Genomic DNA, 11,832 nt, shown 5'->3' with positions numbered 1-11,832 from the left:
AACAATGTATTTACTCATGTTTCACTTTTCTCAACAAATGTGACTGTTTTGACTTTTTAATTTTTTTTTACTATTGACGTGCATTACCGGTAGTTCAAATTTTGTTCATCAGGGAATCATCATTTGCATACACCTTTTAAAGTGCAATGGCCACCATCATAAATTTTGAAATGACGTTGCACATTCAACAGTTGCTGAATCCAACACAGGTGACATGCAGTACCATCAAACGCTCAGATGGCCAAGAATGCTGAATTGTTTACATTCACTTCGATGTATCCTCTTAAGGAGTCAATAGTAATAATTTGTTTGAATAACTTTATATTGAGAGTGAACTTTCACCCAGAGAGGATGTAAGATCAACTGTTCAATTTTTCATGGAAAGTGTGCCAAGCATATCAAAATGCTCTCCAGCATTCACGCAGAGGGGAAAAAATATGAGTTCACTTTGCTAGCTTGTGCCATCATCAGACTCATCTGCGCCACCTAACGACTGAATTGAAGTAATTGCATAATGTGCTGTGGGCATCTTGCAGATGAAGCTGTTGACTTGCGTGCAATTCATCTGCTTCCATCTTCCAGTCTGAAAGACAAAAATGGATTTCAGTGGATCGTGCAGATGTTCTTCTACATGCTCATTTCGGCACACACTTTGCACAACATCACCACACATTCCTCACTGAGACCGACACAATTGTTGGGTTCTCCAGGGGCCCAGTGGGGCAAGGTCACATTATGGAGGTCCGTCCACACGAACATGCCAGGGACAGCCAAGTCGTTAAAGCCGGTCCACATGTCGCTGGTGTCTGCAGAGGACGGCTGGCAACAGATCTCTCATCCTCTTCTCAGATATTGCACCTATCTAGTAAGTTCAGCGTTTAACGTTGGGATGTGCACCAAAGTTGGAGGCATTTTTCACCCAAGCCTGCTCCACCTTGGAACCGATGGACACCAGTTTGGCACCAAGACTCCTGCAGGCCCGTTGAGCATCGGCCCACGTCTTGTTGTCCTCAAAAGCTTTGTAGCAGAATCCTGCAAACTCCCCCCCAGCCAAGTCCCAAGCATCACACCTCTGCAGGTGAAACTCCATGTGGGTTTAGCAGTCATCAACGGATGATCTCGTCACATGACCAAATGGTTTATGAACTCACCTTCGTCTGCAAATGTGAAGGCCGAAGCTGTTGGGCCGTCATAACTGCGGATAGTAAAGTAACAATTAGCTAGCTGGGCCTCTTAAAGTAACTTTACAGGGAAAGTTGGCAACTCACTGTCTGGAAGTGATCCCATTACTGGTGGAACCATTGTAGACGTTCTGTTTTGGCGCGCTCGTCACAATGCATTCTCCCCCTATCTCCATCCCAACAACACCAGCGTGAATAGCAGCTGCGCAAGATGTTTGAGTCCTGCACTCACAAGTTGCAGTCAAAGACAAGAACTCAACTGGTGGGTCATACAATCAAGGTACCTCCGTGTAGACCGACGTTCCAAAGACACTGTGGTTGGATTTGGCGCACCCTGGTGGACAGTGGAACCTACAGAAGACATGGATGTTGTGGAATTGATGACGGGTCATCGTCATGAAACATCTTATCAAGTGTCTCTCACGCCGTTTGATTGGTGAAGTGGAGGCTGTTGAATTTGCTGTCACAGGTCATTCTATCTGTTGGACACAAGGTGGAATTAAAGATCCCCCACCCCGCGAGCAACCATAGCGGTAGAGTGTCTTGCTCACCATCAGTCTCGCATCCTAAGATGTCAATGTATAAGAGAAGGCGTTTATTCGTCAGACGCAAGATGTGGACGTACTGAACAAACACGGGCGTGCCAAGCACGTGACTCCATGAACTGTGAAGCTAGAAATAGAGTAGCACTTAATGACATGTTTGGACGCCCACTCACCTTCTGCGGGTGTTCAGTCCAGGTGCTTCCATCAATACTCAGCTGCATTTTAAGTTCGATGTGCGGGTATTAACCACCACGGTCATTACACCGCTGGATAACTATCCCTGTCACTTTCCTTATGTGACCGAAGTTCACCTGGATCCAGATGTCGCCGGTGACTGAAGGAGGTGGATATTCGATCGCTTAGGACATCAAAATGCCAGCGCGGAAGGCTGGATATCTGTCAATTTTTAATACACCAGGATAATGTGGTATCCAGCAGTCTTTCTTGAGGAACTCAGTCATTGAAAAACAGAATTTTCCACAACGTTCACAATGTCCAGACTGTATTGACACACTAAGACAGCCAAAAGTCATTTTGTTGCGGAACATATGCTTAACACATTCAAACCCAAAAATGTGTAAATATGGTCCTCGAGTAAAGCGCACTCGACGTAAGGCGTTTTGACTTTACAACGGTTATGCCCGGTCCGCCATTTTGGCCTTGTCCTCCATTTTGGTTCCTCGTCCGCCATACAACCCGCAGTGTTTTCCCCTCGTCCGCTATTTAGTCCTTAGCTAGTGGTAGTGCTTGCACACTTGTGGGAGACTTTTTCGCCCTCTTTTTTTTCCACATCAGCCTCCCCCCTTATATTATATTATATATTATTTTTTCTTATACCTTTGATTAGGGACTTTTAAACAGCTTTAATTATTTATTTATTTTTTTAATTATTATTTTCATTATTATTTTAAGCTTCCTTATGTTAAATGTTTTAAAGTTTGTTGGATAATGTTTTTAGATTGTTATTGTATGTTCTTTTTAGTAAATTTTGTAACCTATTTTCATTTATTTTTCTTCCTCTGAATGTTAACTACTGTTTGATTTGATTTGATTTGATTTGATTTATTTGTTAATTTTTCCTTTCGGACAGCATTGTGATAAACAAACATTTCAACATACAATTTTAACATATGATAACCAAAAAGAAAATCAAGAAATCAAGAAAATGTTTCTTGATGCTTATGTGTTGTCTTTCCTTATGTAAAGCACATTGAGTTGCCTTGTGTATACACAAGGTGCTATACAAATAAACTTGCCTTGCCTTGCCCCTTCTTTTCCATCCTCCTCTAAGCAGTAATGGTAAGTACAGCATCTTATTTTATTTATTTTTTATTTTAATGTATTTTAGATTTTTTTTAATGCAAATTAATTTGATGTAAATATTGACCTTAATGGGGAAATTCAACTTAAGTTGAAATTTGGGTTACAGCGCTAGCATAGGAACATAACTCCGACGTAACTCGAGGACTCCCTGTACTTTGTCCTTCACTCTCAAAAAATTTATTTGATACAAAAAAAAAAAACATACAGTATTTATACTTTTTTTTTTTTTTTTTTTTTTTTTTTTTAATGCAGGAGCATACAGAAGGCTTTGATGCAGCTTCTGACATGAAGAGGTGGCTTAATGCAATGGTAGTTATTACAAAAAAACAGTCAGCAGCTAGCCGCAGAGTATAAGAGATCGGCCAGAGTCAAAGTGCAACAAGCTCTTTTTGACAGTGTTTTCACCAGGAATGTGAATATCAATTAAACTTAGCTATATTGTAATGCTAATTGCTACAAAACGGAAATAGATACTAATATACTTTCCTGATGAAAGAAGGGACTCTAATCTTTCTTTTGGTGGGTTCCATATTTTTATAGCAATAGAACACAACATTCTGTGGGCCTTGCAAAATCAGTCAAAATCCAGTGAAACAGCGAAGGGGGTTGCTTCAGTGAAAATGGCTGGGAGTGAATGAGTTAAGGCCTTATTAGATTAATGTCTGGTCATCCGCAAGACCCCATGCATTGTTTCATTCATTGTTTGCATTGGGCTCCAGGTGGATGTGCCTTGCCTTCGGTGCCGGTTGGCTTGGGTTCACAGATTACATGTTGTTGGCAATGTGATGTTGGTTTCCCGATGAGACGTGGCCTTTTAAAATAACTTTTACAGTATGTTCAGGTTGATTTTGGACGGACATCAATAAGTTAACATTGTTTTGCACAAGGTAAATATAAATGCATGAGCTGAATGACGACCAGAGACGTGAAGGAGCGGCCTTCCAAATTAAAAGTATATATTTAAAAATTAAAATAAAAAAATTAAAATGTAAAAATATTATTTTACTGTAATATTAATAACTGTTGCCCTGCGATTGGCTGGCAACCAGTCCGGGATGTCCCCCGCCTACTGCCCAGAGCCAGCTGAGATAGGCGCCAGCACCCCCCGCAACCCTTGTGAGGAATAAGCGGTCAAGAAAATGGATGAATGGATTAATAACTGTTAAAAAGTTGTAAAGCACATCAATTGAATTGACTTATAATGTGCGTACCGGTACGTGCAAACTAACTCACCTGCTATAACAACAAAATACCTTGATGGCGCTTAAAAACAGGACGAGCGTCACCCTGAGCGCGGCCTGCCGCATCCGTATCGCCAACGAATCCACATAGACAAGGTCCCATGCAGAGATCCCGACCTGCCTGGACACAATCAACTCCTCGGCGCAACTCAAGTTACAGACGGCCGGTCATGTGACGTCACGCGGCCTTTGAGGAGCATGTGGGCTCATACGCTCTGTACTTGTGCACGTCTTTGGTCAAGGTGAGGACGGGGCGTGACATAATTTGACAATCTTTTGAACGAAGGCACAAAGTTTAAGACACTGATTTCATTTGGGACAAAGAAAGAGGCAAACAGCTGGGTAGGGGGGAAAATGAAATGAAAAAAAACAAGGGACACCTTTATTGATGAAAGTCAAAATGAGGCCACATGATGTATAAATGTTTTTGTGTGTGGGTGTGGGTGGGTGTTTTTTTTTTTTTTTTTTCCTCTTCAGGTCATGAGGTTATCTGTGGGAGCCAATCGAGATTTTGGTAGTTTCTTCCTGTTGGATGTCGAATAAGTTTCTTTAACTAAGCATAGACCTATTTATTGTCAACTTCACATACTGAATGCACCTCGATACATAATACAAATTAGACAATCCAATTGACATACATACACAGTAAAACAAAGGGTTCAGTAGATCATATAATAATAGAGTAATACTAATCACATTTTAAATAATAAATGTCCATGAGTTTCTTTGAATGAATATGTTTTATTTAGAATGATTTACATTTATGAGTGTAAAAACAAAACATACAAATTAATAATGGTGTACAATTCTTTATTATTCAAAAATGGTGATATTTTTTTTCCGCATCCAACTCATTCCTGTATTTCATTTTGTGCATTATGATCATTCCAAAATGCAACACTAATGGGGCAATAAAAAAAACAAATCAGTCACCCTTTCAATAAAATGTGAAATCACATTAGTATAGCAGACAGTAAAATTAAAATGTTGTTCATAATATATATATATATATATATATATATATATATATATATATATATATATATATATATATATATATATATATATATGTTTCAAATAACAATGTAAATGTTTCTACTTTTAAAAAAAAAGATTTTCATATACATTTCTTTGATGTGATAGGTAATCCCCATGGCAATAAATGTCTAAATATTTATGTCCACCAGGATCATAAACAGTATGTGAATTTGTATATCTTGATTCTAAATCTGAACTATAATGTGTAAAGCAACTATATGTGTGGTATTTACTTCCGGTACTCTATTCTGTTAAATTATTTTTTTTCTCATAGAGCTGTTCACCTAAAGTTTTCTCACACTTCCTATATGAGTAATGTGATAACTGTAACTACATTTTCAGCCAAAATGTTAATTTATACTTAGCCCACAGCCCTGTAATATGTAATATCATACTTGGTTGGTAACCTCTGATTATTTAGTTAGTGTGACCACTGACTGGATTAAATTTGTTCAGTATTTGAACCGTAACTTCCTCCCCCAGCCTTGATTTGTGATTAATCATTGTCCTGGGCATGCCATGGGGCACTTAGCCCCCATTGCCCCCATGCTTTAGTTTCTGTTCATGTGAAAATACAGGAAGTCCTTGAGTTAAGGCACACTCGACTTAAGGTGTTTCGACTTTACAACGGTTACGCCCGGTCCACCATTTTGGCCCGGTCCGCTAATCTTCTTCCTGATAGCCTGCAGTGTTTTCCCCTTGTCCGCTATTTAGCCCTTAGCTAGTGCTCGTGCTTGTGCACTTGTGGGAGTATCTTTGGCTTTTTCGCCCTCTTTTTTTTTTTTTTTTTTTCCCCCACATCATGGCCCCAAAGAAGAAAGCTTTTAACGTTAGTCCTGCCAAAGAAAAGCAACAAAGCTAAACATCATTAAAAAAAAAAAGTCCAGAAAGGAGAAAGGAGACACCAACGAACATCAGCAAAGACTTAGGCTGCAGTCAGACAGTCGTACAGCATCTTATTTTTTATTTTTTTATTTTAATGTAAATTTATTTTAGATTTTTTATGCAAATTATTTTGATGTAAATATTGACTTTAATGGGGAGATTTGACAAGTGGAAATTCGTGTTACTGTCAAGAAGTGGGGGTGTTGGAGGCAGGACCCAAATGCAGGGGGCAACAAAAACAGGGCAAGGCAGGGATGCAAGTAAAAAAAAAGGGGTTTAATTAACAAAAAGGCAAACGAGGTACTCTGTGACTAAAACAACAAGGTCGAAAACACACAAGGCATGGCATGGCATGGCATGGCATGGCATGGCATGGCATGGCATGGCATGGCATGGCATGGCATGGCATGGCATGGCATGGCATGGCATGGCATGGCATGGCATGGCATGGAACACAGGGACAACAACAGGCACAATGACTCCACAAGAACCGAACGGAAAACAGGTGACTAAATACACACAGGCTAATTGACAATGACTAGACACAGCTGGGCAAGACACAAGTGGCAAGGGAAGCTGATTGGTGGATACACTGGGAAGGGAAGAAACACTCAGGTGGACGTGGTTTGACATAACGGGACAAGGGAAGAGTCAACGAACACATGACAAACAACCAAAAACACCAAAAGCAAACAAAATCCCACCCCCCACAAAACCAAAACATGACAGTTACATCGCTAGCGTAGGAACGTAACTCTGATGTAACTCTCACATAACTCCCTGTATTGTACCACAATGGTGATGAAACAAAATGGGTGCTGCACTTGAAGCAAATGTTAAATAAAATCCAGATGGATAACTGATATGTCTACTTCTTATTGAGATCCAAACACAAATATTGTACAGTTGAAGTATTTATATCCAACCATAAATGATTAACTTGCCATTCTCTGGCTTTATGAGTGAGCGCTCGCTTTATTTTCAGAATCCTCAGCTCCGACTAGGACGCGTGCAGCCATTAGCCAGGATGACTGACTGGAAGCAAATGGCGGAATGATCCTTTTCGACTTGGCCCTCTGCTGTTTTGCAGTCTATTAAAACCACGGGGAGAAGTGACACGCGCTTGTCTCCTTAACTGCCTTTTAATGAATTGTTTGTGCCTGGATTAATGATGTATATTGTGGCCCTGTAATGTGCCCTAATGACAGAGAATGAGGCGGCCTCAACTGGAGTATTAATTTAGGCTGCCTCCCCAATGATTATTCCTCAGTCGGTGCTCAGTGTGAGGATGCAAACAGGAGTCATGGAGGCTTTCCTTGCACGGTGCTGCCGTTTGATTCCACACTCACGTTTTGCTAGGAGGCTGTTTGATCCAAGGGGAGAACCACAGCAATTTGTTCAACTGTCTTTTTTTTTTTTTTTTTTTTTTTACTTGTTTGTTCAATCTGTGGGTGATGAGTTTGGCTGGATCTACTGCTGGAGCCAAAATGTCATTCGAGGAAAAGATTAGTGAAGAAAAGTTGAACTTTGTCTCCTCTTTTTGCTTCCTTCTTTATTGTAAGTCGATTCTCAAGAAAATGTTTTGAACCATGCTGAAAACATTCCACAGGAGCGTAATGCAAATGAGCCATTACAAGACAAAAGTAGTTTTTGTTTGACATGGTTTGTTTTCATGAAAGCTATGTGTGTGCCAGGTGATTAAAATTTTAATTAATCGCATGACTTCAATAGTTAACTCGCAGTTCATTTCAAATTTTATATCAGTTCTGAATGTACAATATTTTTTTCTAACTTTTCATAATCTTGTTAACATAAAAGTGGGAAAAAATGCTAAACTAACAGAAATATGGCTGCATCTTTTAGTCATTGATAAAACAATTTCACAATAATTCATAAAATTTAGTTAAAATTAAAAAGATACTGTACTGTAAAAATGAGTGTGATATTTGTGTCGAGGTCATTTTTCTGCCACTAGATGGTATAATTGCATTTGTAAGACGCTGGTGACAGCTCAATGCATATTTATTTTCATATTAAGAGCTATCTAATCTTTAACATGAGGTAACTTGTGAAATTCTGCACATTTTTAAAATTGTAAAATACAACTTGACCACAGTCTTCATAAATATGTACATTTTTATTGCATTTATTACTGCTAAATTTTGACATGGACGTGTCTGCTGCGTTGCGACTGGAACTCCCCCACTACAGGCTTTACAAGTAATTAACTCTAATTTTGACACCCCTAATTAAAATATAACAACTTTTAACCAATCACATTCAAATTGAAGTAAAGTCACTGTGAGCACACACCAGCCAACATTTAAAGTGCTTTTGATAATACTTAATAAAGTTCAGCTGTTTGAGTAGGTTTTTATATTTTTGTTTGCTTTATAGCAGACACATAAAGGTTTGTGCTAACACTGACACCACCCCAACCCATAGCCCAGACATAGGAAGATGGGAGATTGCTGTTCCATGTACTAAAAGAGCCAGTACTTGCCAGAAATTTCTGCAGCATCTTTGATGTTTGTGTCAGCTTCTTAGCAGCCTCTCTGACCAGTTTTCTTCTCATCTTTTCATCAAATTAAGAGGCACACTCACTTGATGTTTGTCTTCATTGTGGTCCAGTGTGTATTGAACACCTCAAAATTTGAAACAAGTACTATAATATGTGACTACAAAAAAAGTCAGGAATAGCCTACTAGAAAATCTGAACTTTATTTAGGGTTCATCAGATGCACTTTAAATGGTGGCAGGTGTGTGCTGACTCCCATTTAACACAAGTTTGAATGTAAGTGAATGTAAATGGTTCATTTTGAACCCAGACGCAACCCCAATTTTAAGAGGGTGTGCACACTTCTGCAATCACATAGCAGTTGTTTATGTCACTTTGCTTTGAGATGTACAAGTTGTCGGGCACATTAACAAAGTTTAAAATTATGTCTTGGTCTTTTTTTCATATACCACAAAATTTGAACATGGGTGTGTAAACTTTTAATATCCATTCAATATTTTCAATCATTTTTTGTTTGTTTGTTTACGACATCTTATGACTGATGCAATTGGTTTACCTTGACCACCAGCGTCTCCGGAGGCTTTGGAGGCATCGGAGCTCAAATGAGCATGTCGAGCAATTATAGCCGGAATAATAACGCACTGATGGGGTGACACGATTCGCTCCACTGATCAGAAAAGTTCATGCGAAGTTCTAATTAAACACTAACTCGTTTACAAATGAACGCACACACGTATTTGTGTGCTTAAGTGTGCCGGCTGTAATTAGCTGCAGAGCGTCGGAGCGGGATGGAAGAACAACAATGTCAAATAGTGGAGTTGCGCAGTGTGTGTGTGCGTGTGGTACAAAGAAAAAAAGCTTATTCACAAGATGTAACTACAGTATATAACAAATATAAGTTTATAAGCCAATTTATTTAAATAATAACATTTTTAAATGGACCCAATGTTTTCTACTCGTTATAACAATTATAGCTTGTTATAACAAAAACAACAGTCCAACAAAAGAAGATTTGATTCAGTCTTTTTTTTTTTTTTTTTTTTTTTTTTTTTTTAACTAATCGGGGCACTGATATTGGACAGCCAGGCTTCCTGTTTGGATGCGTTGTGACTGTGAACACAATTTCCTTGTGTTGTACAAACTTGGCCTATAAAGATGATTTGGTTCTGATGAGATTAAATCAGTGGTGTCCAACCTACGGCCCGGGGGCCATTTGCGGCCCGCCGTCCATTTTCAGTGGCCCGCGACATGTGCTAAAAATGACATTTGACTCGGTTCAAATAAAATAAACAAAAAAACGTTTGGAGATGGTCAAAGTAAGAAGGGAGGATATCGGAAAACAGGGGTCATTAAAGGTTATTTTAGTTAACTAAAAGTAATGAAAAAACTAAAACTAAAATTCAAAAAAACAATACTGTTACAGAAATAAAATTAAAAAATGCTTTTTAAAAAATGAAAACTAAATACATTTTATGTTTACAAAACTACCTAAAACTAACTATAATTAGAGCAAACATGTCCTTCGTTTTAGTCTTTGGTAATTAATTTAATGCTTGAGCCTTTGGGGAATATTTTAAATGTGATTTTTAGTAGATTTATTTGGATTTAAACCGGAATAATGATGTTTGAAAGTATGTCACACAGAAGTGATGTCATCTAGCAGCAGCCAATAGAAAAGCACCTTCAGATGACAATAACTAACCATGGTGTTTTTTTAAATAATAATAATAATAATAAGAAGAAGTAATACACGTAAAAAAAACAACCTAAAACTAATACTAATACTGAAACTAAAAAACTAAACTAAAACTAAGCATTTTTTTAAAGAACTAAACTAATAAAAACTAACAAGAACCACACTGAAAACTAATAAAAACTAACTAAAATGAAAAATTCCAAAACTATAATAACCCTACTGCCATATTACAAATAAATTTGTTTTTATACTGTAGCATTTTTCTAAATATGCAAACGCACAAATAAATTATTTGTACAATTTTTAGGACTAAACAAAATTTCTCATCAACATTATGTGGCCCTTGGGTCCTTCTGATTTTCTGTATGTGGCCCTCCAATGAAAAAGTTCGGACACCCCTGGATTAGATGATCTTTGGAGATACATTTGGGACATTTAAAGAAATTTCAAGCTAAAATGAAAACTCAAGAAGATATCGACTCCACTGTAGTTTTATAGATTGCATCTTAACTTCAGCTATTTTGTGGCATTTCCTTCTGACGTTTGCATGCTTCAAGTTGGTAATCATTTAATCAAGCAGCACCATTAAGATTCCATGTTTTGTTTATATTTGTTTTCTCTCAAATTGTGCTTTGTCAGCAATCAGTAATCTCTTTTTATCTAATGAGTTGAAGCAAAATCGAACTCCAGTGTGCCAGGAACTTCCGAATCCGGAGTTAATTTCATTTCACCCTCGTGCTTGTCTTACCTTGACTCGTCAAAGTGTCTTTGGCGAGAGGCGACTATTCCCTTGCTTGATCCAAGCCACTGCCAAAAACGTAATCAATTTACGATGAGCTGGCGATGAGAAAAGTGTGTTGCAAAATGTCAGAGTTGAGAAGATGGAACCTCAACGTGTCCAACACGTGTCGCCAGTGATCTTGCAGGCCTTTTGGAGGAGCAGATTGACTTGTGTGGTCTTTTGTGGACAACTTTAATGGACTTTAGAATGAATATTGATTGGCACTTGGTCTATTATATATAGCCTTTTTTGTACTATCTGGGGTGCTCAACAGTTTTCAGAACTAAATCAGTTATTACATATAGCTATGGCATAGTCACATTCACATATCACAAAAGTGGTATATGTAATGTATCTTAATGTTATTATTACTAATCAAGCACCAATTGTAAAGTTCATAAACAAAATATCTTACTTTTAAAATGTTTTATTATGAATTATAGTGTCACAATTATTACTTTTATAAAGAGAGATGCACATATAGTATCGTTTTAGCTAAAGTTAACTCAAGTAATGTGGTTCTTTCTTTTCATATGTTTAACATGATATCGATTTGTTGATGTAAATACTTCAGTAATATCCCCTTCGTCATCAATTTCAACTGGAGGGCCACATAAAATCACT

The 11,832-nt window shown here is 38.0% G+C and overlaps 1 protein-coding gene across 1 annotated transcript; it reads right to left on the bottom strand.

Annotated features, from left to right (window-relative positions):
- Nucleotides 1-315: 315 nt before the first annotated feature.
- LOC144022396 (uncharacterized) lies at nt 316-1,947 on the bottom strand. Its single transcript, XM_077527149.1, has 6 exons — nt 1,900-1,947; nt 1,466-1,532; nt 1,269-1,383; nt 1,152-1,195; nt 935-1,032; nt 316-862 (listed from the first exon to the last, which is right to left on the bottom strand). The coding sequence occupies exons 1-6, from the start codon at nt 1,945-1,947 to the stop codon at nt 779-781; spliced, it is 456 nt and encodes a 151-aa protein (XP_077383275.1). The 3' UTR covers nt 316-778.
- Nucleotides 1,948-11,832: the final 9,885 nt, after the last annotated feature.

This window comes from Festucalex cinctus, chromosome 7, assembly GCF_051991245.1.
Source record: "Festucalex cinctus isolate MCC-2025b chromosome 7, RoL_Fcin_1.0, whole genome shotgun sequence".
NCBI lineage: Eukaryota > Metazoa > Chordata > Actinopteri > Syngnathiformes > Syngnathidae > Festucalex > Festucalex cinctus.
This window is presented reverse-complemented; position numbering and strand designations above follow the sequence as displayed.

Bases quoted from the DNA above. Each gene is read 5' to 3' on its own strand.
- LOC144022396 (XM_077527149.1), bottom strand. From the start codon at position 1,947: ATGCAGCTGAGTATTGATGGAAGCACCTGGACTGAACACCCGCAGAAG. The intron at 1,384-1,465 runs GTACCTTGATTG...CATCTTGCGCAG, and splicing joins GAACGTCGGTCTACACGGAG to CTGCTATTCACGCTGGTGTT. The intron at 1,033-1,151 runs GTGAGTTCATAA...GGGAGTTTGCAG, and splicing joins CTTCACATTTGCAGACGAAG to GATTCTGCTACAAAGCTTTT.